Source organism: Lissotriton vulgaris, chromosome 7 (genome assembly GCF_964263255.1).
Source record: "Lissotriton vulgaris chromosome 7, aLisVul1.2, whole genome shotgun sequence".
Classification (NCBI taxonomy): Eukaryota; Metazoa; Chordata; class Amphibia; order Caudata; family Salamandridae; genus Lissotriton; species Lissotriton vulgaris.
In genome coordinates, this window is record NC_141695.1 from 1,111,949,643 (window position 1) to 1,111,976,725 (window position 27,083).

Sequence of the window (27,083 nt, forward strand, 5' to 3'; positions counted from 1 at the left end):
TGACTCCTGTTATGGCGCACTTTTCCATTCGGTCTGCCATGGACACCACGGACTCTGTGGGTCGTACTATAGCCAGGTCGGTTGCCATACGCCACCACGGGTGGGTGCGTGCTGCCATTTTTCCCAGAGCATGTTCAGGAGTGGCTTAGAGATATTCCATTTGAAGGGGTAACTCATTTTGATGCTCATGCTGATTCGGCGGTCAGGCGCCTCCTGTATATGTATCTTCCTCGGTTTTAATCTTTGTGGAGGATTTTTGATTTCATGACGATGCAGTCCCTTTCTTTTCTGTTACCCGTTGTGGGCTGCAGATGTTCTGGGTTGTATGGCTGCTCAGCCGTGTGGTTACTTCTTCTGGTACAGCTGGTTAGGCTGTGTTTATCTTTCTTTTGAGCCTCTGCCTACAAGCTTGTCTCAAGAGGGACCCTTCGTTTGTAGGGTTGTGCCTTACCCTATATGGGGTATTTGTTGGCAATCATGCTGCTACTCTTCCTTGCCCAGGAACTTTTGACGCAAGCTGACTCTTCCTTCTGTTGTAGGATGTCTCCTCTGGTGAGATCCATAGGATTGGTTTCTCTCCAAGGGTTCCCATTGGTTGTCTACGGTTGGTCCGTATTACATCCCCGCCTCGGTAGGGGGTTTTGTTGCCCTGGCGTGTTCCTACAACGTAGCTGTGCGCGTCTTGCCTGTCTATCGGTGGACATGCGTCCCTGGTGGGGTAGGGGGGAAAGGGAGGGGGGGGGCAGGTCTTACCTGGCACGGTCTCCTGGTCCTTGCTTCTTGCGGGACATGGGATCTGGCTTGTCCCTTCCTGTCCTGTGCATATTCCTAGTTCTTGAGGAGTGGCTCTGGTCTATGCCTTTCTGCCACTGGATCTGTGCTCCACCCCTGATGTTTTTCTGGGTGTGTGTTCTTTCTCCATTCTGACACAGGTGCTTCTTTAAGGTAGCATTACTGTGTGTGTATTCTTCTCGAAGTTCTCCATCTTGGTGGACGGTGCCGATCTTTGGCCGTGTAGGCTTTTGGCGCCAGGCTTCTGTCTGTGCCTTCTTTCTATCCTGTATGAGCAATCTTGTGGTCCATGTTTCCACTGTCTCACGGGAGACCAGGTTTTTTTCCCCCTCAGGGACCTGTTATTTTTTCTGCATTCCTAACTGTTATGCATCACACCGGTGCCGTGGTACCACTTGCATGACTCCCCTATTTAGTATTAGTCACTCCACGTACGTGTCGACATTCCTGTCTCTTTGCGGGTATATCGTGGATTCTACATGCCACTGGGGTGTTCGCATGCTAAGTCTTTTTGCCTTAGTGTCAGACATTATTGCTTACTCTTTCCTTTGGGATAGTGTCCTCTGTGTTCATAGCCTTGCAGGTTATCCACTCACAGTGGTGCCTTTTAATTTGTTTGGCTGCATGCCTACCTCCTGAGCTTGCTCAATGGTGGCTCCTCTGTCTCTGTTGGCACTAGGCTCTGGACTCAGCCCTGCCACTGTTGTCACAAGTCCTAGGCAGTACACATTAATGTGTTTTTTCTTACACCCACAGGCCTCCTGTTCTGGGCTGGACAGTCTTCCAACTGTCCCCTGTTTCTTGTGGCTTCCACTGTGGTGTGTGTTCAGGCGGTATGCTCTACCTTTGTAATGTTGTTTTGACCCTTGGAACTTCGTTCCTCTTGGATTATAGGGACCGATGCTTGGATCCTTCTTGAATGTCTCGCAGCATTGTTTCTTACGTTGGCACAGAACTTTCTAGTTCTGTTTTCCTTTAGTCTGTGTTTGGGCGAAAGAGGTCTCACACCGTCCCTCGTCGGATTTGGTGTATTTACCATCCCTTGTTCACAATCCTTAAGGTGGTCATGGGTCTAATGCCCATTGACCTGGCATTGCGTTTTCCACAGTTTTTTCGTCAGAAGTTGACTAACATTTTCTCCTGGAACTTAGTGGTTGTTTCGCAGACCTTCCTCCTATGGGGTATGGCTTTGGTATCTATTCTGAGTTAAGGAATCTGCGGCTAGATGTCTCTATCAGATGGGCGAGTTACTTACCTTCGGTAACGATATATCTGGTAGAGACATAGTCTAGCCGCAGATTCCTTAATGCCCGCCCATCCTCCGCGCTCTGCGAAGGCCTTTTCATATGGTGTTTGTCCAACTAGCCCCACTTTCTGGTGGCCTTGGTCTTCCGGAGGTGTGTTCTCGCACCTCACTCTGGGGTAGGGTCTGTTGTTCTGCGTGGGGTCCTTCGAACTCCCCTCTGTCCTAGTGTTGGTTGGTGGCATGTTCTCGTACCTTCCTTTGGTGCAGGGGGTGTGGTTCGGCTTTCAAGCCCTTTGGCTCTTCACTCCGTTCAAGTTTTAAGGTTATTCAGGTCTATACTTTTTACTACCTTCTCATGTTGTTCAACCTGTTCTCCTCACGCGTGGAGTTATTCTGTTTTTCTTTCCCTTCCACCCCCCAGACGTATGCCTCCTTCTTTCTCTGGCAGTCGGTTGGGTTGGGTTCTCTTTATTGCTACAGGTTTTTAAATCTCTGGAGGGTGTGTGTAGTGAACTTTCTAGTGGTCGTTCACTTCTAGTCACTTGTCTTGCAACATGTTACTTCAATATTGTGGTTCTTTAATTTCACTCCTGTGGTGACAAGCTGTGTCTGGCTTGTCATGTCTTTCATGCCACAGTTGTTGCCCCTCGAGGTGAGGCACGGCTTGGCACTTTGTTGGGTTCCTGCTCACAGCACGTACTCTGTGAGCTCCTTTTAGTCCCTCAGGGTACTGGGTGCTTTTTCTATGATTTTTTCTTTTTTAACACACTGTTCCTATGCTATTGTGGTTTTTCGCACAGCTCCCCGTTGTGGCGCGGAAATGTTTCCTGCAGAAAACTGAAGTCAGCAGGCCAGGAGGGTATTGTATGGCTCTATTCACGTCACTTCCGTGGACAACATCAGGATGGAGCCGGGCGACGCCGCCTTCCGGCGTGCAGAGGTATTGCTGGGGAAAAGATTTTCCGGATGCAGCCTGACGCTTGAGGAGATATTCTAAGTTGAGGAATCTGAGGCTAGACTGTGTCTCTACCAGATCTATTGTTACCGAAGGTAAGTAACTCTCCCTTTGCGACCTCTGCGGTCACAAAGCGATTCTCCCGCCATCCTAATGTGGCGGGGGAAATGGGAGTCAGATGGCGAAAGGACTGCCACCGCCGGCCCGGCAGTGGCGGTCCTTCCGCCATCATAATGAGCCCCTATGAAACAAATTAAATGTACAAACTGAGTGTAAGCCACTTTTACCACGTTTAGAGGAGAGAGCACAATCACTTTACAAAAACGGATTCCAATAACCGTAGGAGTGGAGGCAAACATTTTGGGGCTGAGTCTGCAGAAAGGGCCAAGTCCAACACCAAGCATCATGTTTGGCCCTAGATTACATATAATGAATGATTCATATTCTACGAGCCCCATCCTCTGGTACCAGCGCCCTCTCCTTCTGCAGCTCCTCCAGAGACTTTGGGGATATCCCTTGGGATTGGTCCATCTATTGCTTTTTAGCTTGTGTCTGTACTTATTTAACAGCCTTATACTGGAATAATATGCAAACCATTGTGCTTAAGTAGACCCATGCTCATTGGTTACTCCAGAAACTCCTCCAATCAGTAGTCTCCCAGATGTATTCTGGAATGTGTTTTCTCACACGATTCTTATGGACGTAAGCACTCTTTTGATGAGATTGAGAAGTATGAGGATTCATAGAAGCACAAGCTGCACTTTTGCCAGCTAGATTCATCTTGAATGGGCAAGGCATTTGAGATCCTGGACCAGAAATGGCCAAAACAGTCCTCACACAAAGTAGCATTGTTTTTTTGATGTCTTTTTATTTAATTAACATTGCTCAAACAAAAGACCATTCTTTACATGAATTGCATATAGTCTCACATGGTACAGCTTTGACATCACCGCTATCAAAGTAGCATTGTTAAAACATTACTGCCTTAAAGACACTGAGGGCAGTATCTCAGAGACTATTGAATTGCTTCATTGAATAATACCACAAGCTGTAGATGAAGTAGAGGGCACACCATGCCATTTCTTAAAGGAATCACACAATAGAACCCAATGTAGATGGATGAAGTGCACCTGTTTGGATCTGCTGCACAATCAGAGATGGTGCCATTGCAGGTAAAGGGGGTTGTCATTTAAGTTAAGAAATGGCACACTTCTCCGTGTACCTTCAGACCAGCCGGGAAACAAGAGAGAGAGATGTTTCTTTTCAAATGCAAAATGAGAGGTTTGATGCTGTATAAAACACCTTTAACATAAATGACTGGTTAGCAAATGGCTGCACTTTTTCGTACACCATTATAATATCAGACTGAAATGTGCATAGAATAACTCCCATATTAAGACACCCGCGCATCAATCTCAAACCTAAAGGCGATCTTTATCAATCTGAACATTCGCTCTAGCAGACAAGCAGTGATAAGCTGGCTGGAGGGGTCGTCATGCGTCTTGTCGAGGAGTTAAGTTTATGAGAATAGTCAACAGCTGTCTATTGCAAGCGGATGATCTTTAACCAAAATTGCATGTAACATATCCCCATACTTTTAATTTGGTTGGTATATAATTTTAACTTTTCGGCTGTAACCTGAAATAAACATAGTTTTAGAATGATTTTATAATAACAGAATTTTATACACTTGAAATGTATGGGAGACAGAGTACAGAAGCAATATGATCGCTTGCATAATGATACTTCTAGCTGTTTGAGTAGATGAAGCTCACCTATTTTATGTAGGGGGGGATTGTGATGATTTTAATTAATCAAGCAATAAACATTAAACTTGAAACAATCTCAAAATTGACTTAAACCGCAGCTATATAGTGTCCTCATTGCTGCTTACGGCACTCTCCTAATAGATGGAAATGGTGCTCTCAGGAATTGGTCTCCTATTACCATAAATGTTGTGGTATTGACCTCATATTATACCCTCCGACTGTACGTTTCCCTTATGTAAATGTTTATTTACACTATTAGGAGTTTTTAGAATGTGGTTTCCCCACGAAAGCCCTGAAACTGCCCACAGACGAGCCAAAACAAGTGTTGGAATGTGTAATATTATTGCCAAACACTGCTCTCAGTGGTGTCGGATATACAGCATTACATAAGGCTTATGTTTGTGCATTGTGCGGTCTGCTGCAAGTATAATGGTTGAAGGTTCCTTGAGGGGCTCCAGTAAATGTTTTCGTATTGAGCTTTTCACCACCTATGGGTGTGCCATGCTGAACTCCATCAACTTTGTGTTTTTTCCATAAACGTTCACCAACTTCTTGAAAAAAGTAACGGGTGCAAAATCCTGTAAAAACAGGTCGAGTGTGGAAAAAACTCACAATACCTGTTATTGTGCAGGCAAATTCCTTACAAAAATGTCCTACAAAATTCATTTTGCAGAAAATGTTAGCCCTCAGGCAAAATATTGCAAAGGTGAGAAAAGGTAGTCATTTCATGGATTTCTGAAGTTTGTTTCCTTACACAACCTATCTAGCAATATCATAATTTCACATACCTTTATGCAAAATTCAATGCATTTTGTAAATGTTTCTTTCTGGATGGGCTGCCAATATGTCTGATTTGCTGCTGTCCGATATTAGCCAGGTTGGCCTGTACCCACCCAGAGGCAGACACTGACCTGCTTTATCACCCACCTACTGCAATGTCGCATCATAATTAAGTGTATTTCCTGCTTCTCTGGGCATATCTAATAACTTTATTTTGATTTGCTCTTACTAATATCACTTTACATTTCTTTCCTGCCGGGCAGCCATGCTTGCTGGAGCCACAGCTGTTTACACACAGTTCATCACCCAGTTGACGGAAGAGAACCAGCCATGCTGTCCAGTGTGCCAGCGGGTGTTTCCATCGGAGGCGGAGCTGCAGGATGTAATCAGCGACATGCAGTCCAAGCTGCGGCTTGTTCCGGACAAGCTCAAGTCCACGGAGGGTGAACTGAAGAGGAGGGAGCGGAAACGGGACGAGATGATGGGAATGAGACCTGTGATGTAAGCGTGCTCTAGAGAGTGTGTCACACGTGTTCGTGTTAGTGGTTCTAGCTAGCCCCCGCACACCAACAGTGCTATGAAACAATTATTTTTATAGTGAAAAATACTTTGTTATAGAAACATTATTAGTGTGTGGGAAAAGTCAGTCACTCGTGGTATTTCTACTCTTTCTATTGCATTGTAAATATCAGAAGTACATTGGATTAGATTTTTTATTTATCTTAGTCGTAAAGTAGGCCACATACCACAATATCATCAAGCCTCTTCAGAGTACTTAACTGCCACAAATAGACTAAAAAATAGTAATCTGGAACACACAAACATGAAAAAGTAATGGAGCTGAAGTTAAATTACTTAGCTGGGAACGTCACAAAAAGTAGTGCTTTCTAGCATTTTGTTGAAGTATTTTCATTTTTAGAGATTTGGAGAGAAGGTGTTACAGCAAATGGTCACCAGCATAGCTAGGGGCTCTGCCTTTCTATCTTTCTCAGGGTGTTGAATAGCCAATGTCCGTGATGACGCAGTTCTTAGGTGCTGGCAGGTTTGTGATCCCTGGCTGACCTCCTAGGTGGAACACTCCTCCAGGAGTCCTTGCGTACAAGGCATAGGATATTGTAGTTAATTCTTTGTTTCACCAGGAGCCAGGGAAGACCTCATACAGCAAGTGACGAATTTTAGCAATATTTCAGTCTATTGATCTAACAGTCTTTTTAAATGGTCTATACTTTTATTTGGTTTTGTAGAAGGCCAGGGATAATTTGTCAGAGTGGTCTACCTTGGTTAAGGTTATTGTTCTAGTCCTGACACCTATGTTTGAATTGTTTGAAAGTCGGTAGGGCCGCATTCTTGGTGTTGGAAAAAGTTGGTGTTTTTATGATTTGGTTAGATATGTATTGTGAAGCATAGATCTTTGTCAAAAACGTTTCCTCAGTTTATGATTTTGTGATGTATTTCTAAAAGCAAGTGGATCATTGATTTCTACCACAAAGCTCTCTTTATCTGACAGAGATTACTTGCCGCAGATTCCTTCACATAGAATTATCCTCAGGTGTGAGACTGGACCCAGAAAACTTTCTTACCCAGCATCCCTGCGCGCTGGGGGGACGGCATCACGTGACTCCACCCAGGCGTTGTCAGTGTACGTGACGTCAGGGAGGTCACATAAATCCCACCCAGGCGCGCCTACGTCAGTTTTTTCCTTTTCTGCGTGCAACGCGGATCCGGTTCGTGCTCTGGGCCTGTTTAGGACTTTCCCTTTCGCTATTGCGTGTGTGTGGGAACAGTGTGCGAATGCCTTTGGGCTTTAAGACATGCTCATCTTGTGGCTGTCTGATGTCGGCGACGGATCCTCACCCCATCTGTATGTGGTGTCTGGGGGAACTCCACGACTCCACTGATTGTGAGGCATGCCAGCAGATGAAACCAAAGTCCAGGCAGGAGCGCCGGATGAAACTTCTCTCAGCTCGCATGTCCAGGTCAGCGTCGTCATCTCGCCCGGCCCCTCCGGAGGGTTCTCGGACCCGCTGCGTCCCTCGTCGGCATCGTCCTTCTCCCAGGTCGCAAGAGCGCCGCTCACCTGTTGGTAAGTGTCGCAGTTTGTCCCGGAGGGTCGGTTTACGTGGTATAGCGTGGGCTCTCCTCGGGTGGTGCGGGCCCGCTTGTCGTCCCCTTATCCACCGTTTCCCGGTGTAGGGGCGACTAGAGCCCAGATGGAGACATATGCAGTGCCTTTGCAGGCCTCGCTGGCTTCTCCTTCTCCTTTCCCTCCTGGGACGTCAGCAGATCCCTTGCAGTGTGCAGGGCCCTCCGCGGTGTCACCGGCGGCTCCGGCGGCGACTGGTTCGGATCCAAGCTTGGAGGATGTGGTGCTGTTGGGGTGCGGCCCTTCGGGGGTCCCTCCTTTGGACCACGGCGCCTCTGCTTCGCCGCAAACTCTTGCGGGAGTCCCTGTGGTGTCGCGGGAGGTCGCTGGGGCTCGGGACGCACCCCCGAGCCCCTCTCGGTCCTTCGTCCTCGGGACAGGCAGCAGTCTTGGCCGAGGTGACGCCGCTACGGCGCCAGTGGTTGCTAGCCCTGGCAGCACCACAGGGGTCGGCGAAGGGCCCATCTCACCCGGTCTCGCGTGGAGGCTGGCGGGGGTCTTCTCGTCCCTGCCCGGGTCCCTGTCGTCCCTCAATGCAGGCTGCTGCCTCGTCGGAGGTCAAGTCGGTGCCTTTCCTCTGCCGCCGCTTCGCCTCCCTGGCTTGGCCCAGCCCCGGTTACCTGTGCCGTGCGCTGTGTCGGAGGCCACTCCGGCGTCTCCCCCGCCGCGACGGATGACGACCATGTCCTGCCTCAAATTGTGGACTCCACTGCGCCAGGCCGACGTTGGGTCGTTGACTCGTCTTTGGACACCTCCTCTTCTCCAGAGGTTCGACACTTGCTGGTTTCGTCCTCGCCGGAGACTGGCCGCCGCGTCGATGTCTTTATCACCGACGTCGTCCTAGGGCGGCTCCTCACTGTCTCCACGGCCGCGGTCTTCACCGGAGGAGCCGCAGGTCCCCGACTCCTCAGTCTCTCTTCCTTCTTTCCAGGCTTGGCCCTTCCTTCCTCCGGTTGACTTGGGGGATGGCCGCCTTAGCTTGCACCCGTCACGTTACGAGGAGCTGCTTTCCCCTCCGCGGGACCCTATGGAGGCGGGTGCGGCTTTCGCTCGCGCTGTTCCACAGCTGTGGGAATTTTACGCATGGGTGATCCAGCTGCCCATTTCACCGCGGATCATCTTCTGGAGGTTCTCCATCAGGGCTCTGAGGGTAGGGAGCTGTTGCTTCCCTTCGAGGGTTCACTCAATTCTTCTCTCTTGGGGTCTTGGGACCATCCTGCCACGGGGGACCCTGAACTCCAGCACCTTCTGCCCCGCCATCATCCGGCGCCACGTGATCCGTTGTATCTTTCCCTCCACTCCTCTACCAGAGGACCCTTTTTGCAGACTGCTTTTCCTTCTTTGCTGCCACTGTTGTCTCTCCCGTCATGGGAGGCAAGCTAGGTGGCCTCCTGGGGGCGTGATATGTTCGCCTCAACCAGTGCGGCTCTGCGGGCCCTTAACACACTGTGCGTTTTGGCTAGTGCCACTTCTTGTTTGTGGGACTCGGCGGAGTCCCTTATGTCTACCACCTCTCAAGAGGGTACCTATGTTGATTTGAGGCACCATGTGTTGGATGGTCGGGAGCTGGCGGCGTTTATTCTTTGCTCCGCTCTGGACATCACGGAGGTGCTGGATCGTGCCATGGCTTCTTCGGTTGCCCTTCGTCGCCATGCCTGGCTTCGGGACAGTGTGTTCCCGGAGAACGTTCGAGAACGGCTGGTGGACCTTCCTTTCGTTGGTGCTCTTTTGTTCCATGCCTCTGCGGACTCAGCCATCCAGAGGTTCTTGGCAGGGCTTCATCTTTCTCCTCCTCCTCCTCCTTCTTCTCCCCCTCAGTAACCTGCGAGTTGATCTGGTTCTTGGAGGTGTTCTTCAGTTGGGGCGGGTGCCCCAGTTGTGTGTCCTGTGTGTTTCGTGACCACTCGAGTCCTCCTTGTTGGGACTGTAGTTCTGTTGGCTGCTGGTCGGCCCTTCTTCTTCACTGTTTATTTTTGCTTTGGGTTTTCTGCACCATGCTGGCCCTGAGTCTAGGTCCGCTGTTTCTTCTCCTTGGCTGCTTAACAAGCTTTCTGCTGGTTTTTCTGCAGGTATTTTCTGTTGTCCTCTGCTGCGGACGTTTTTTCCGAAGAGGTTCCCATGTCTTGGGAAGTGACATGCCCTATGTAGGGCTGTGGTAGCTTTTATATAGCCCTGTTATGTGCTGGGGAGCTGTGGTAGCCTGCAGGATTCTGCTCTCTGTGGCGTTATGGTATGTTGCTGACGCAGTCTTCTGCTGATGGCTTGGTCTAGCTTGAGTTACGCCCATGGTGCTCTTCTCTGGGGTCGCTGCGCTGTTCACCTGGTCTGGCCTACTGTCCGTGGCCTGGCGTCATGGTTCTGTCCGGTTCCACTTCTTTTGGACCGTGTGTGCGGTCTCCTCCCTGGGTCGTGTCCCGATTCTGCTTCTTCTTGCTCTGAGTGCTTTGCTCTGTGGTTTCCTTGGCGTCTGGCAGAGCTTGCCGGTGCCGGCTTGTTGTTTTTTCTACACCTTTGTGCCTTCTTGGGGCTTTAGTGGGTCTTGCACTCGGTTCTACCTCTTATTCTTTTGGGCGGAGAGGGTCCATGACTTCTTGGCCCTCTTGCGGGCCCAGTCCGTCCCTGCGGGGCGTTGGATGGTTTTTCTTGGGTAACCTTGAGTTGCCTTTTCGGCTTCCGTTTGTTTATTGCTGACGGCGCCGTCCTGTCTCTAGGTTGCTCTTCTCCTTCGGTGCTCCTTTCCTTGCCTTGGCCTTGGGAGGAGGTTTTGTTGCCTCAAATGAGCGTGGGGTGTTTGGCCTCCTTTCGCCTTGCCTTGTTTTCCCTGCTGGGTGAGGACAAACTGTCTTCTACTCTTCTTTTCCCGCACCCCCTTTGGGGTTGGTGATCCTCTGCTGATGGGGGTTTCCTTTGCCTGGGGGGACGGGGCTCCTCGTCCTGTCTTGGGACTCTTCCCCTGTGGGACCCTCTGTTGCGTGTGGGGTCCTCTCGCAGGCCCTTTGTCCCCTTGGGTATTGCTAAGGTATCTATTCTACGTGAAGGAATCTGTCGGCTAGTAGTCTCTATCAGATGTACAAATTACTTACCTTCAGTAACGATGTATCTGGTAGAGACGATTCTAGCCGCAGATTCCTTCACAGCACGTCCTTCCTCCCCGTTCTGCGAGGACTTGTGACTTGGTCTTTTACACTCGCTTCCCTGTGGGTAGCTGTGTCCTCTGAGTGCATTCTTTCCCTCTTTCTCTCCTGTCAAGCTGTTCCCTTTTCCTCCCCGTTTTCACATGGGAGGATAGGGTTGTGCTCTGGTTGCTCCAGTTTGGGGCTTAAGACTGTGCCTCTGCTCTTGTTCCTGATGGAGGTTGTCACACTCTGTGATGGGGCTGTTTTGGAGTTTTGCCGTTCCTGGTTTGTCCCGGACTGGTTGCCCTTCATTGTTTTTGGTTGGGGTTGTAGCCCTGCTATATGTTATCATGACATTTTTACGTATGTTCTTTGTCTCCAAGGGAGACTATCTCCATATTGGCAGGGTTGCTGCTCAGGGCTGACCTCTGTTCTTATTCTTTCCCTGCATTTGGGTACTGCCGTGCCTGGCACTGCTCTTTTATGGTGTTGTTCCTCACCATTCCTTTTTCCACTTTTTCTGCTCTTTCGCATACTGTTCCTATACTCTCACAGTTTTGTCTGTTGGCTCCGTAGTGTTGGTGCAGAAAAGTTCTCCGAAGAAAACTGACCGAGGCGCGCCGGGGTGGGACTTATGTGATCTCGCTGATGTCACGTAGGCTGACAACGCCTGGGCGGAGTCGCATGATGCCGTCCCCCCGGCACGCAGGGATGCTGGGCAAGAAAGTTTTCCAGGTCCAGTCTCACGACTGGGGATAATTCTACATGAAGGAATCTGTGGCTAGAATCGTGTCTACCAGATACATCGTTACCGAAGGTAAGTAACTCGTACATTTGGCTGAATTGTATCTGGGACAACTACGTACGAAGGTTGCTAGACATGCTGTTAATGTTGTTGTGGTGTCTCCGTTTTTGTTTGGAACCCATATGACTGGAGTATCCTGTACATTTAGCATAATTTTTTTATACAAAGTATGTTATTACTGCCTGTCCTATAGGATCCCATGACACTCTTAAAATTCATTTTTTGAAAGAAAAATAGATATTTAATGTGTTTGTTCAAACTGTGAAAGAAACGGAAGCAAGGATGATGGTGGGTACTGCAGCTGTATTGGGAGTATGACAAGACTATCAATCAACCAATCAATCAGTAATCTTCTAAAGCGAGACCACTCACCCATGAGGGTCTCAAGGCGCTAAGTTTGTCTGTGGTTCAGTCAAAGTGCCAAGTCTTGAGGTCCTTCCTGAATTGCAGCAGCCATGGTGATTGTCTGAGGTTAAGAGGCAGGGAGTTCCAGGTCTTCGCAGCTAGGTAGCAGAAGGAACCAGTCCCTTGCAAACTGCAGGTAAAACAACATGCCAAAAACAAAGAAGTGCTGGCTATTGGGCCCGCTGAGAGATTGACCAAATGAAAGTGATGAAGTGCACTCTGGGAGTTGTAGTCTGGCTCTCACTGAAGTTTCAAACCGCTACTACACACCGATGGACCTTCAGCCACAGAAGTTTCTTTGGATTACCTTTGCCACAACCAAGACTTGTTGGTCACCAAGCTGGGGACTGATCCCGTAAGTAGACGAAAATTAAGAGAGCAGCTCCCAGGAACCACGAACGACGTCAGGAACGACCCCGCTCTGATGTACTTGCATCTTCTTCTTGGTGTCATCGTCCGCCTTGGCACGACAAGATTCAAGTTGATAGACAGCACCGAAGCGGCCGCTGCAACCGGACTCACCGAGCAAGGTAAAAGTGAACCGGCTGTTGAACGAACTAGAACAAGTAACTCTACTCTACCTGCGAAGGTTGAAAGTAACTTGACCCCGAAGTGACTTTCTCCCTAAGCAACTTTTCCCATTGACCGCAATGTTAAAAGCCCCATTTTAAAGCCCATTGATAGCTCAGAAATTACCTCTGCGCCTGGATCTCATGTGCACATTAAAAATACTCTGACTTTTGAAACTTGGTCCTGGGCCCCCAAAGATCTCTACTCTGCGAGGATGGAAAGGATCTCAACCCCTAATTGACCGTTTGTCACTAGCAGAATTCTCATTGACCGCAATGTTAAATGTCTGCAGTATTTAATGCATTTATTTTCTAATGCTTTGAAAAATCCTAACTCCGGTTATATGTATGATACAAAGTTCGTTTTGGTGTGAAAATGTATATAAAAAATAAGCTCTGTTTTTATAAATTGGTGTCAGATTTTATTTGGAGTCATGTAAATTACTTGTGCACCGTGGTGGTACTGTAAAATGCTTAACGCATGTTGCTCCAGTAATGCCTGACTGCTCTTTGCCACACTACCCGGACTGAGCTAAGGATTATTATTGTTGGAGCCAATGATCATCTTTGAGGCATTGTGCTAATATTACATGGTCAGGTCTCGCAACAATACCATGCAATATTTCACTTTCCTACAGCCAACATTGAGCGAAATGGGTGTTTTTCTGCGAACCAGAGCCTCCCTTCTGGCCGTCAAATTTTGAAATTTCTGACATCTTTTTAAAAGCCTCTCTAGCAATTCCCAATAGAGTAGCTTAACAACTCCCGATTTTCACAGGTAATTACCCTTGCCATGATGCTCTATGACTGTGTTGAAGTCTACAAAGCAACATCAGGGAGTAACTGCAGCTTCTGACTACATTATTCACTTACTGTTATTTAGTACACACTGAATACAACTTTATTCCCAAATTTCAGTGTTTAGCCAGGTGAGAGTTCTAGATCTCTCAGTACCCTGAGCTCTAGACAAGGCTGGGTTTTCCAAGAATATTCTTTGCCCAGAGATCATTTATTTATTTTTGTTAGTATTTAGTGCTCGCTAGTTAGCATCCATTAAGGCATCTATATTCGAATGCAAGATTGGATAGGGCCCTGGTGTATGTCTAGTAGTCATGTGATAGATAGAACAGCTGAATAGCATAAGCATAGTTCTTGATCCCCATCTATCTAAAAAATGGGAACTCTTTGGCAGCAAGAAAATGTTAAATGCTGTGTTAGAGGGGACACCTCTATGACCTGAGGTCAGAGTGACAACTGTGGCTGCATATGCACCTATATACGTGTTCAGGGAGGACCTGGCCTGCCAGTTTGATCTGAACTATTCCTACTGAAGCAGGGTCAAGACTGACTTGCTTATGACTGGGTCCAAGCTGGGGTGGCATAGTGGGCTAAAGAATGATGAGTTGGAATGCTACCTCGAGTAATTGTCAGTGGTTTGACTTATTGCAAGTATTTCTCCCATCACCTTTTGTTTGTTTCATATACATCTGTAAATCTCATTCTTAGAAAAGTAGCAAATCCATTTAAAGGCCTATACAGCAGCTTCAACTACATTTTGCAGTCTCTTGCATAACCGCAACATTAATAATGGCTGACAACTAAAACATCACCTTCAGTTATGTCGGAACCCTGTAATTTTTCCATAACTCACGATTCTCTACATCCTTTTCTGAATTATGTACTTCTTCTAGGATAAAATCCTGATTGTTAATTCCAAGCCTAGATTCCTTCAAATGATGATTGCCAATTCTTTAACAATGTCATACATTCACCCCAGTACAGAGATCTGGGCCTAAATGCAGCGCCAAATAGTAAAAGAACTACATCTACATATGTCTTAAAAAAAAAAGGTGCGCTGATGTCCGTTTCCTTTTTTATCGCGTGTAACACAGATCCGGAGTGAGTGTTTCCTCTGGCCCGTTTTCAGACCCCTTTTCGACGCTTCGCGTCGGGCTTTAAAACTTGCACTTCCTGTTCACGACAGTTGTCCGCAACAGACCCGCATCTTATTTGCACGTGGTGTCTGGGAGAGCACCACGACTCCTCAGATTGCATCGCCTGCCAACACCTTAAGCCGACGTCCCGGCGGTAGCGCCGGATGAAGCTTCTCTCGGCATGGCTGTCCCTGTCGGAGTCTTCTTGTCCCTGGGCCTCTTCATCGCCGGCAGGTCCCTCTTCTTTCCGGTTCCGCTGTAGATAGCCTTCTGGGGCCCGGGGCCTTCGTTCGCCACTTAGGTGAGTCGAGACGCATGTCGCCGAGGTCATCAACTTCACTTTCTTCTGTGGACGGGGGCACTAGTTCCCAGAACATTATGGACATGCGCCCCTCACAGTAGCTCCCCCTCTATCCGCCCTATCCGGGTGCGGCGGCGACTGGGGCTGAAATGGAGGCCTATGCTGCGGCTTTACAGGCCTCCTTTGGGTCCTCTCCTGTGTCTGGGGCGTCCTCGGGGCCTCTGCTTCTTGCGGGATCCCCAACGGACTCGCCGGTGGGTTCGTCCCCGGCGCTGATTGAGCCCTTGCCCTTCAGAGATGTCGGAAATGTGGTGTTTGCAAAAACAACAGTTGATGGACAGAATACAGAACAATGTCATACATTCACCCCAGTACAGAGATCTGGGCCTAAATCCATCGTTTTTTTTGCTCACCACACCACCCCAGTTCAGACATGGCCATATGCAAATCAGCCTTGACCTTGTGCCTCATGGGAACAGTCCAGCCCGAACTGCCAAGCCATGTCTTCCCTGGACCGGAATCAAGCATCCTAAGACCGTTTCTGGCTATCAGCCGTCTTCTGCCAGGATAGCTTGGCTCCAGTGGCGTGGAGAGCACGGGACTCACGTCTGAGCATACCCGTCCCACTCGGGGTGACAAATGCAAAAACAACAGTTGATGGACAGAATGCATAAGAATGTCATACATTCACCCCAGTACAGAGATCTGGGCCTAAATGTATCGTTTTTTTGCTCACCACACCACCCCAGTTCAGACATGGCCATATGCAAATCAGCCTTGACCCTGTGCCTCATGGGAACAGTCCAACCCGAACTGCCAAGCCATGTCTTCCCTGGACCGGAATCAAGCATCCTAGGACTGTGTAACGGGGTCGGGTCGGGTTGTCGGGAGGACTGGTGGATCCCTGATTGTGCCCCTTCTACTCTACAGACTGCAACTCCGAGGAATGATTGGGACGTGGATCAAACCGAAGAAACGTCCACAGCCCCCTTTAAGTGGGAGTATGATGACTTCCAAGAGGACCCGCCTACCACTGACGTCGACAATCCTGGATGGTTGAAAACAGGGGAAGCCCTGTAAGCAGCGTGTGACGTCATCGGCGAGCCGAAGGACAGAGGACGCGAGGAACACCGATCGGAGGAAAAAGACGAGGGAGAAAACGGAGGACGAGAAGAAGAAGGAAAGCCAGGAGGCCAACAACCCTGTGCTCCGCCGTGCCACACTCCCGAGGGAGGAGTGTGGCTTAGCCAGGTACGGCGGCGTTGGGCGGCTTGGGTGGGGAGAAAGAGTGCCCCGTGTGAATAGTGTAAAAAGCTCCCTGTTTGAACCTCTGTGTTTCCCATTTCCCTCCTTTTCCCCGCTACCCTATCCTCTTATCGTACCTACCCCTCATTCCCTCACTCTACCCTCCTGTACGATCACATACTCACTAGCGTGCTTGTAAAATACACCGGTGTCCCTCACAACCACGGGAATCCCTTGGGTGCAAACGCTTGTCGGATATAACGACTAACGGCCTTCCTCTGTCCATTCTTTCTTCCATGTTGATGCACCGGGAGGAAGATAACGCCTGAGACCGTAGCTTGCCTGGGGTATCCACGACGCTGCTTCATCCTGCGCCCCCTGGAAACCGGGGAACTTTTAAGCTGTAACCCTGCGTGCCCCGAAGACCACCACCACGGATAAAATCGAGTTTGCGAGGGAGAGACTAACGTTCCGTACAAAGCGTACCTTAAAAATAAAACCGAGTTTGAAAAGATATACTGGTCAAGTGTCTGTTGAGCCGTCTGTTGTCACCACCGAGAGCGTCCCCAGCCCCCCTCCCACGGTTACAGACCGGTTTCTGGCTATCAGCCATCTTCAGCCAGGATAGCTTGATTCCAGTGGCGTGGAGAGCACGGGACTCACGTCTGACCATACTCATCACACTCGGGGTGACAAATTCAAAAACATAAGTTGATGGGCAGAATGCAGAACAATGTCATACATTCACCCCAGTACAGAGATCTGGGCCTAAATCCATCATTTATTTGCTCACCACACCACCCCACTTCAGACATGGCCATATGCAAATCAGCCTTGACCCTGTGCCTCATGGGAACAGTCCAGCCCGAACTGCCAAGCCATGTCTTCCCTGGACCGGAATGAAGCATCCTAGGACTGGTTTCTGGCTATCAGCCGTCTTCAGCCAGGATAGCTTGACTTCAGTGGCGTGGAGAGCACGGGACTCACGTCTGAGCATACCCGTCCCACTCGGGGTGACAAATGCAAAAACAACAGTTGATGGACAGAATGCTGAACAATGTCATTCTTTCACCCCAGTACAGAGATCTGGGCCTAAATCCAGCACCAAATAGTAAAAGAACTACATCTACATATGTCTTAAAAAAAAGGCGCGCTGACGTCAAGTTTCCTTTTTTATCGCGTGCAACGCAGATCCGGAGTGAGTGTTTCCTCTGGCCCGTTTTCAGGCCCCCTTTTTGCCGCTTGCGTCTGGCTTTAAAACTTGCACTTCCTGTTTGCGGCAGATGTCCACAACAGACCTGCATCTTATTTGCACGTGGTGTCTGGGCGAGCACCACGACTCCTCAGATTGCATCGCCTGCCAACACCTTTAGCCGACGTCCCGGCGGGAGCGCCGGATGAAGCTTCTCTCAGCATGGCTGTCCCGGTCGGAGTCATCTCGTCCCCTGGCCTCTTCATCGCCGGCGGGTCCCTCTTCTTTCCGGTTCCGCTGTAGATCGCTCTCTGGGGCCCGGGGCCTTAGTTCGCCACTTATAGGTAAGTCGAGACACATGTCGCCGAGGTCATCAACTTCACTTCCTTTTGTGGACGGGGGCACTAGTTCCCGGGACATTATGGACGTGCGCCCCTCACAGTAACCCCCCCTCTATCCGCCCTATCCGGGTGCGGCGGCAACTCGGGCCGAAATGGAGGCCTATGCCGTGGCCTTGCAGGCCTCCTTTGGGTCCTCTCCTATATCTGGGGCTTCCTTGGGCCTCTGCTTCTTGCGGGATCCCCAACGGACTCGCCGGTGGGTTCGTCCCCAGCGCCGATTGAGCCCCTGCCCCCTAGAGATTTCGGAGATGTGGTGTTGTCAGGGCGCGGCCTGGCTGGGTCTCCCTCTACAGTCCACATGGCGTTGTCAGGGTGCGACCCAGCTGGGTCACCCCTGCCGCGCTGCATAGTCCTGCTGGGCTCCCTGTGGCGTCGCAGGTGGTTACCGGTGCTCAGAGCCTTGCTTTGAGCACGCCCGGCCTTTCGGGCAAGCAGACGCTTGTCCGGAGCCAGGGTCGGTGCCGTAGACTCGCCTCCCCGGCTCCGCCTTTGCTTCTTACTACGGAGTCGGAGCCTGTCGTGGTTGTGGCAGCGTCGTTGTTCACACAACATAAAAACATGTTGTGTGAACAAGCCCTCTCAGGGGCGAGAAATGCATCACGACAGGTTTAGGATTTCAATAAACCTCTTTTTGTTGGTATAACCACGGACCCTGTTGTGTATTTTGGACTCAAGTGCTCGCTTGGAACACCGTTCTACTAGATATATATTCATGTATATATATATATATATTCATGTATATATATATATATATTCATGTATGTATGCCTCATGCCATGAGTATTCCTATTCCTACGTCGTCACCTCTCTTCGAGGCTGTGAGGTCTGGGACAATATCTCCATATGTTGGGGAGCTTGTCAGTGTGTTTGCGAGATTGCCCATACGGTCCCTCTTTGCTTGCACTTACTAGGGTTGTTTTCAAATTTTACAACTGCTCCCTTTACTAGTGTTCAGACACTGTACTTATCTCTTTCTGGACGCTGGTTACTTCCTCCAGTTTGAGGTTTGGTCTCGCATTCTGAGACTCTTCTCACGTTTCAACGCCTTGGTGCTTTTTGTGGTCACTTCTTCGGATGTGCCTCTTTCCTAGGTACCACCCTACTATTCTATAAGTGAGGCCTGCGTGACAGCTCTTCTGCTGGCAGTTGTCTTTGCAGATCTATATTCGTGGGTTGATTCTCTCTTTGGCCTTCCTGCCGCCTAGCCGGACAGTCTTATGCTTTCTTTGACTATACCACCTTGAGGTCTCCGTGGCCGTTGCCTGCTGCCTGCTGCATGTTTCTGTGGTGCCCTGCTTCAGAGTACTTTGAATTGCTGCGTTTCGCACCTGTTTCCCCCTTGGGGACTGGGTGTGCACTTGGCATGTTTCTTAACCCGCACGCTATTTATAAAGCGTTGCTCAGTTTCTACCTCTTGCCCTTTGTGTTCTTGGCAAAATCTCCTTCAGCCTTCCTTCCGTAGGCTGGTCTGGTAGGCTCTAGTTGCATCTCTTCATGTTCTTCTCGACATTTGGCCGGTGTCCACAGAATGCACAATTAAGCTAAGAGTGGTCCTTCTTCCTCTCTCTCTCTCTTCTTTGTTCTGGTATATGGTTGGTGCTGTTTCTACCGGTCATTTTCATGCGGGTATAGTTTGGCGCCATTCCTGCATTTTGGGATGTCTGGCATCCCGTTGTTTCTGCTCTTCCGAGCTGCTTGGGTTGCTGTCTGGCTGTTCTGCCACAGCATCCCCCATTGTCCGTCACGCTGTTGCTGGATCAAAGGCTTGGCGCTTTCTGTTGTTCTCTTGCAGACCCACCTCCTCTTTGGGGTATGGCTGTGGTATCTATTCTAAGTTAAGGAATCTGCGGCTAGATGTCTCTATCAGATGTACGAATAACTTACCTTCGGTAACCGTGTATCTGGTAGGGATGTTGTCTAGCCGCAGATTCCTTAACACCCACCCAGCCTCTCATTTCTGCGAGGACCTTGCCGAGTGGTGTTCACCACTGGCCTCTTTAAGTTACGTTTGGTTTTTCTCTCAAGGGAGTTCAGATTGCTGCACCCCTCTGAGAATTTCCATACACAGTTAACTTCTGCCTTGGGGCTTCTTTCTTGTGATATGGTTCCTTTTAATTCACCTTCACTAAGAGATTCTTTTTCCTCTCCAGTTACCTTCCCCTCCTTCCCCACTCTCTATTGACTCAGGGTCCTGGTCTCCACTTTAGTCGTCCTCTTTGGGGATCGGTTGTGCTCTGTTTCAAACCTCCTTTATTATAGGGAAGGGCCAGTCTTTTCATACCTTCCTGCAACAGACTGTTGTTCTTTCTGTGCTCCGTTCTTACTGGACGGCACATTTCTAAATGGTAATAACAGTCTATTTCTGTCTGTTAAGATGCTCTTCCTTTGTTGCACTTGGGAAAGGGTCTTCGCTTCTTTTGCAGGGCTCTTTCTCACAGCTTTCACTTATATGTAAGCAGTGTCTGCTTCTGTCTTTTACAATTGTGCCTTGCACCATCCTCTTCTTTGTTCACGGATTTTTCATCCCTTGCACACTGTTCCCATACTTTCAAAATTTTTTGTTGGTTGCTCCGCTTTGTGCCACGGAAAAGTTTCTTCGAAGAAAACTGACGTCAGCGTGCCGGGAGGGACTTATATGACCTTGCTGGTGCCATGTACGTCAGAATCGTCTCTACCAGATACATCGTCACCGAAGGTAAGTAACTCTTACATCTGATAGAGACGACTAGCCGCAGATTCCTGCACTTAGAATAGATACCCTAGCAGTACTCACGAGGAAGGAGGGTCTGCGAAAGGACCCCACCAGCCATGACAGGACAGAGGGTCTCACAGGGGACCAGACCTGCGGACCGGGCAAGTAAACCAGCCCCTCCCAGGCAAGAGGAGCCCCCACAAGCAGAACATCACGGACCCCAGAGGGATGGAGGAAGAAGAAGGAAGAGGCACTCACACTCACTGTAGAGGAACCAAGGGCACGGCCGGAGAGGCCAAAGTACCCCACACCCCTCCAAGCCAATAAAGCTTCCATCCAAAGCCAGGGGGAGAGCTCAGAGACCCAAGGTAACGAGGGAAAGAAGGCAAGTCCACCCCAGAGGGAAGGCAACAGGCTTGCCAGAGCAGCGCCAACAGACATATCAGCCAGAAGCAAGAAAAACAGCCCAGGGCCCCAGGAAGACCAGGCAACGCCTGACAAGGAAGAGCCCTGAATCAATCCAGCCCGCAGGACAGGAGCAGGGAGGTGAGAAAATGGCCGGACACACCACCACGAGGGCCGCGTACATGACCTCAAGAAGCAAAGTAACATACATAAGCGCCAGGGAGAACAGGCACCCAAAGCCACCAGAACTCCCAAGCAGAGCGCAAGCTATATAACAGCTACCACTACCCAACATAGGGTACGTTAAGTCCTAAGACATGGGAACCCTCTTTGGAAGAACTTCCGCAGCAGAGGAAAAAACAAAAAAGCCACGGGGAAACATCCCCGAGAAAGGCTTGACAAGCAGCCCAAAAGGAAAAACAGAAGTCCTAGTCTCAGGGGCAAGTCTGTGCAATAGTTCCAGCAAAAAAACTACACAATGAACAAAGGGCCGTCCAGCAGCCAACAATGCCAAGTTTTAGCAGGGAGGACTCAATGACCAGAAAATACATTCTACAGCAAGAGCGACCGTCCCAAGAAGGACCAGAACCAGCTCAACTTAGAAGTCACTGAGGAGGGGAAGAAGGAGGAGGAGGAGGATAAGGCGGAGGAGAAGGAGGAGGATAAGGCGGGGGAGGAGGAGGAGGAGGAGGAGGAGGAGGACGGAGCCCTGCCAGGAACCTTTGGATGGTGAAGTCATCCGGGGCATGGATCAACAGGCTGTCATCAAACAGAAGATCAATTAGACGCTCCCGAATATTTTCAGGGAACACTCCATTCCTAAGCCAAGCATGGCGATAGAGGGCGACTGAGGAAGCCATGGCCCGGCCCAGCACCTCTGAGATGTCCAGAGTGGAGTGGAGAATAAACGCGGCTAGCTCCCGGCCATCCAAAGCATGATGCCGTAAGTTCACCTGAACAGGCGCTTGGGAAGCTGTGGATCCCAGATACTCAGCTGAGTCCCACAAACAAGAGGAGGCCCTTGCCAAAACACACAAGGTGTTAAGGGCCCGCAGGGCAGCGTTGATCAGGGAGAACATGTTTCCAGCCAGCGGGTCTCCCGGGACGGCGAAGTCAACAGTGGCGGCGGGGAGGGAAGAGCAATCCGCAAAAGTGGACTGGCGGCAGAGGGATGGAAGGAAAGACACACCGGGTCACGCAGTGTCTGAAATTGCCGGTGCAGAAGGTGTTGAGGCACCGGATTCCCTGAGGCGGGATGCCTCCTAAGCCCCCATCAGGGAAGAAAGGAGCGAACCCTCAAAGGGAAGCAAGATCTCCCTCTCACCAGAGCCCTGGTGGAGAACCTTCAAGAGATGGTCCGCCGGGAAATGAGCAATTGGGTCATCCATGCGCAGAATCCCCACAGCCGTGGACACCTCATGGGCAAAGGCCGCACCCGCCTCTGTAGGGCGCTGCGACGGTGAAAGCAGCTCCTCCGTGGGCTACGGCTGCAGACTAAGGTGGCCGGGCCCGTAGCCAAGTGGAACAGGCAAGGATCAGACCTGGAAATCAGAAGAAGTAGAGGAATGGGGAATCTGCCGCTCCTCCGACGAACACCTTGGCCTCAGAAATGGCGGGGAGCCACCCTTCGACGACGCCTGTGAAAAAGACACCACACGGCGGCCAGTCACTAATATGCAGACAGCCCCCGGAGAAGAGGGAGTGTCTGAAGACGAATCAGCAACTCTACGCCTGTCAGGAGCAGTAGAGTCTGCCGTCTGAGGCAGGAAGGTAACGCCATCCTGCGCCGAAGGAGACGCCTGATAGGGCCCCTCTAAGCCACACCGCGACGGGGACCGGAGCGGGCCGGATCCAAAGTGGACAAGGGGCGACATCAGAACGGCGCCGATTCGACCTCTGCCGAGGAAGCTGCCTGCGTGGTGGAACGAGAGGGACCAGGGGAGTGACACGAAGCCCTCCGCCATCCTCGGCCCAGCATGTGATGGAGGTGGCCCTGCGAACCATGCAGCGCCGCCAGGGCTGACTCAACCTCCGGCTGACCCTCTGATGAGTCAGCCGCCTGCGTGGAGGGACGAGAATGTCCCGAAGGAGGGCGAGGGGTCCCCGTCCAGCCTCGACCCATAGCGGGGTGAGGAGGGTCCACCGACCCCTGTCGTGCCGCCCGTTCCAGCAGCTGCCAGCGCCGTAGTGGCGTCACCTCGGCCTTAGACAGGACCACCTTGTCAAAGGACCGAGAGGGGCTCGGGATGCGACCCGATCCCCGGCGATCTCCCGGGACACCACAGGGACTCCCGCAAGAGTTTGCGGCAAGGCAGAGACGCCATGGTCTGAAGGAGGGTGCCCGGAGGGGCCACACCCCAACAGCACCACATCCTCCTACCCTGGATCCGAACCAGTCGGCACCGGGGCCTGAGCAGCAGGCAGCGCCGCGGAGGACCCAGCGCAAGGCAAGGGATCCTCTGACGCCTCAAGAGGAGGAGGAGGAGGAGACGCCAGAGAGGCCTGCAAAGCCACTGCATATGTCTCCATCTGGACTCTCAAAGCCCTATCACCGGGAAACGGTGGATATGACGCACTGGGCCGCATCACCCTTGGAGAGTCCACGCCCCCGGCAAGCCAAAACCCAGCCCCCGGGGACAAACTGCGACACTTACCCACCGGGGAGCGATGCTCTAGCGACATCGGAGAAGGGCGAGGACGACGACTACGGCCGTATCTGAAGGAGTCTGCCGAGGTTGATCGAGGAGAGGAGGTCGATCTGGAGAGATGCGCCGAGAGTAGTTTCATCCGGAGCTCCCGCCGTGACTTCGGCTTTAACTGTAGGCACGCCTCACAATCAGTGGTGCCGTGATCCTCCCACAAACACCACATACAAATGAGGTGAGGGGCCGTCGCAGGGATAAGACGCCCACATGACATGCAAGTCTTGAAGCCCGAAGGCATTCGCACACTGTTCCACCAAAAGAAGGGACAATGATGAAGAAAAAAGGTCCCCAAACAGGCCCGTAGCAAGACCGGATCCGCGTTGCACGTGGAAAAGGAAAAACTAACGTAGGCGCGCTGAGGTGGGGCGTATGTGACCTCGCTGACGTCACGTACGTGGATGAAGCCTGGGCGGAGTTGCGTGGTGTCGCCCCGCCCCCGGCGCGCAGGATGCTGTGGCAAAAAGTTTCTGAATCCAGTCTCACGCCTGGGAATAATTCTACATGAAGGAATCTGCGGCTAGTAGTCTCTATCAGATACACCGTTATCGAAGGTAAATAACTCGTACTTCTATTCAAATGTATCCTTACTTTTTAAATGATAGATTTGGAAGTTTGTCCGATTAAACATGTCAAAGTATTGCTCACAATATATGTCTCAGAGAATCTAGGCAAATGTAAATTCACTGTCCTTTCGATTGCCAACCTTTATTTTTTATATAAACCATTTGTATATTAAGCCTGTGTGTGAAGTGCAAGGATATTTTGCATAGTTAACAATCAATCGATGTGACCCAATAGATTTTATTAGAGTTAAGTATGGAAACCTACCTTGGTCTTTCCATAATTGAAACTAGTGGTTCATAGCCAATGCCCTAATCCACTGAATTCTTCAAAATTTGAAACTCATCAGATGAGTACATTTAAATAGTGTAAACCTATTTATTCTTTTATGTTTTTAGAACTCTAAAAAGCAAAAACAAGGTGAAAATGGGTATCTATCACTGTAGTTGTGGAAGAATCCCCAAATTCATGCAGGGAATCTTAATGACGATTTTAGACGATTCCTTATTACTATCGTCTGCATCACTAATTTCATGAGTGAAAAAATGGGGATGTTTTTGCACCTTTGCCTTAAGTAATGTTTTTGGGTGATATTTTGTTTTTTCTATTCAGGGAAACTTTGGTTGAACTACGGGAAAAGGAAATACCAGAGCTCAGAAACAAGTTGCAGAATATAAACCGCGAGATCCAGCGCTTGAAGAATGAGGTGGAAGACAAGGAAACTCTTCTAGCCACTGTCATGTCGGAGGAAGAGAGTGCTAAGGCGTGTTTACAGGACGTGGCACTGATGGAACGGTATCTGGTGAGTTCAGAAGGAATTCAGGCAACTGCATTATTGTAAATTCTGAAGAGCTTACAGTACAGCAAATTCAGGTGAAGTTTCCTTTTTGGCTTTTTAACAAAAGGTAAAATGTTTGCCCAAAATGCTTTGAAAAGGAAGAGTTTCAGTTAAAGTATGACAAGTATTTATAAAATCTTTACTCCATACTTAGACTAAAAACAGAAGTCCTCCTTCATGTTACTGATGATCCTTGACAGCCCTGCAGACTCGCATTGTTTTTATTCTTAGAGTGCCAAGTTGCATGCATCTTCAGTTAAATGGGTATTAGCGCTTTTTTACATTTGTGATGTGATGCTTTGAGAGACAGATGAGGTCTGGGAAGCTGCATTATAGCAGAATTCTCAATGTGATAATAAAGGCAGAAATCAAGGCTAAAATATAAACAAATGCTCGTCTAATGCCATTGGTATAGAACATTTCCTCCAGAGTAAAATAATAATTCTGATCTTAATGAGAACACTGAGTATGATATAACATGTCCTTTCATCTGTCCTGACATCACGGAGAATTTTTTACTACATCTGGGTGCCATTTTACATTGTAATCTGCATTTTTAAGCTTTCCATTTAGCACATGAATCTAGAGACCTTATGAACAAGATTTAAGCAAATTGGATTAGGCACATACAATTCTGATAGTGAAAGAGGATTGGGATTCCTATGAATGTTTAAAGAAAAATGTCTCTCTCAAATAAAAATACGAAAATAAGATTTTCGCTTTGAGGCTGAAGACCAATTTGGCTCCCTCAATCATCAAGATGGCCAGGGTTGTTCTGCTTCTAACAGTCAACATTTGTATGGTATTGATAGATGTGGGTATATTTTATTCTACCTGATAGTAGGTATGGAAAATATGTAATCAGATATCTCAAAAGTCCCAACTGAAGCCTTTGAAATGTCAAACAGGGATTAGTGTGAGGGCAAACTCAGTACTTGTGATCCCTACGAGGAGCTCCTATGCAGAAAATCCTGTTGCCATTTAACAATGAATTGGACTTGACGCTGCTGCTGAACTGTTGCCTAGACTCTAGGTGTCTCACTGAGCTGTCTGGGAGATTTGGGCATTCCCGAGCAGTCTGACCCCTGAAAAAGACATGGTGTGTGGGGCAGAGATCTCCCAGTTCACCCTGCACATAACATTTCCAGGCATGCAGTAAAAAAGTTGACTGGGACAAAATACTAACCTGACCCTTGCTTCATCATCATCATCAGCTTGAGTTCGCTCCTTGACCCAGTGAATCACACATTGGAATTCTGTTTTCTCTTTGAGTTTCTTGCCGCGTTTTAGACTGCACGCTTTAAATCTTCACAACTCCAATCTGATTTTCAGCATGCTTTGTTTTGAGCTTTTTATGTTTCGCTCGATTTTTCCAAATAGTGTGGTTCTTAAATTAAATGTTGTTTGGTCCTGCTTAAACCGAGCAAACCTTTTTCTGGCGAAAAAAAGTCTGCTTTTTCCATAGCTACGGTTTCTTAATGGTCTGTATTTTGACCTACCCAGCTAGTTTCTTATTAAGTTGGTGGAATACATCACACCCAAATCAATATTTAAGATTCTTACATGCATCCTTGTTTTTAAGCGGTTTAAAAGAGATTATTTTGGGGCTATATGTAGCAAAGGAAACCAAAGGAGCATTGGCCCATTTATAGATTTTATTTAAATTGCATTTTCAATACATAAATAATATGAGAACAAAACATATCAATTGAAGTCCCCAACCTGCAAATTAAATATCAAATTTACATTTTGGTAATGGTTACCTCCATGCCCGTTGAGGACCATTCAGCAGTATTACGCGGTATAGAAGTGAGGGTGTGGGCACATCAATTATGAGGAGGTGTTTTGCCCCTTCAGCATACTGGTGACCTATCTATTTAAATCCTGGAGGTGCTCAAACTGTACAGAGTTAATATTGGAGCTGGTAGGTGTGATGCACGCTGGGGGAGCGAAGGGACTGAGGTCCTAGTGGTTCATCGATTGCAGATGGTCCGTGTGAGGGAGCAAGGCAATTGATAGGGGTGAGCCATCTGACACATGAATAGTACTGGGTCATTCAAACCATGAGGATGGACAGTGGATACAGCACCAAGATATAGCACCAAACTCGTATCAACGAGAAATGATAGTTCAAAAAGTAAGTCCAGTGTGCCACTTAAGAAAACCGGTACCCTCTGTCCAGGGGCACCTCACGTAAAACGTGAATCCAAAATGTTTCTCATCCAGTTT

General features: G+C 49.2%; 1 protein-coding gene across 1 annotated transcript in view; it reads left to right on the plus strand.

The window, feature by feature from the left end:
• Nucleotides 1-27,083, plus strand: part of RAD50 (RAD50 double strand break repair protein) — a 441,934-nt gene that overhangs the window by 230,378 nt on the left and 184,473 nt on the right. Inside the window, exons 14-15 of the mRNA XM_086931566.1 lie at nt 5,806-6,043; nt 24,629-24,818. Coding sequence (XP_086787692.1) covers nt 5,806-6,043; nt 24,629-24,818 — 428 coding nt within the window. The remainder of the gene's footprint in view (nt 1-5,805; nt 6,044-24,628; nt 24,819-27,083) is intronic.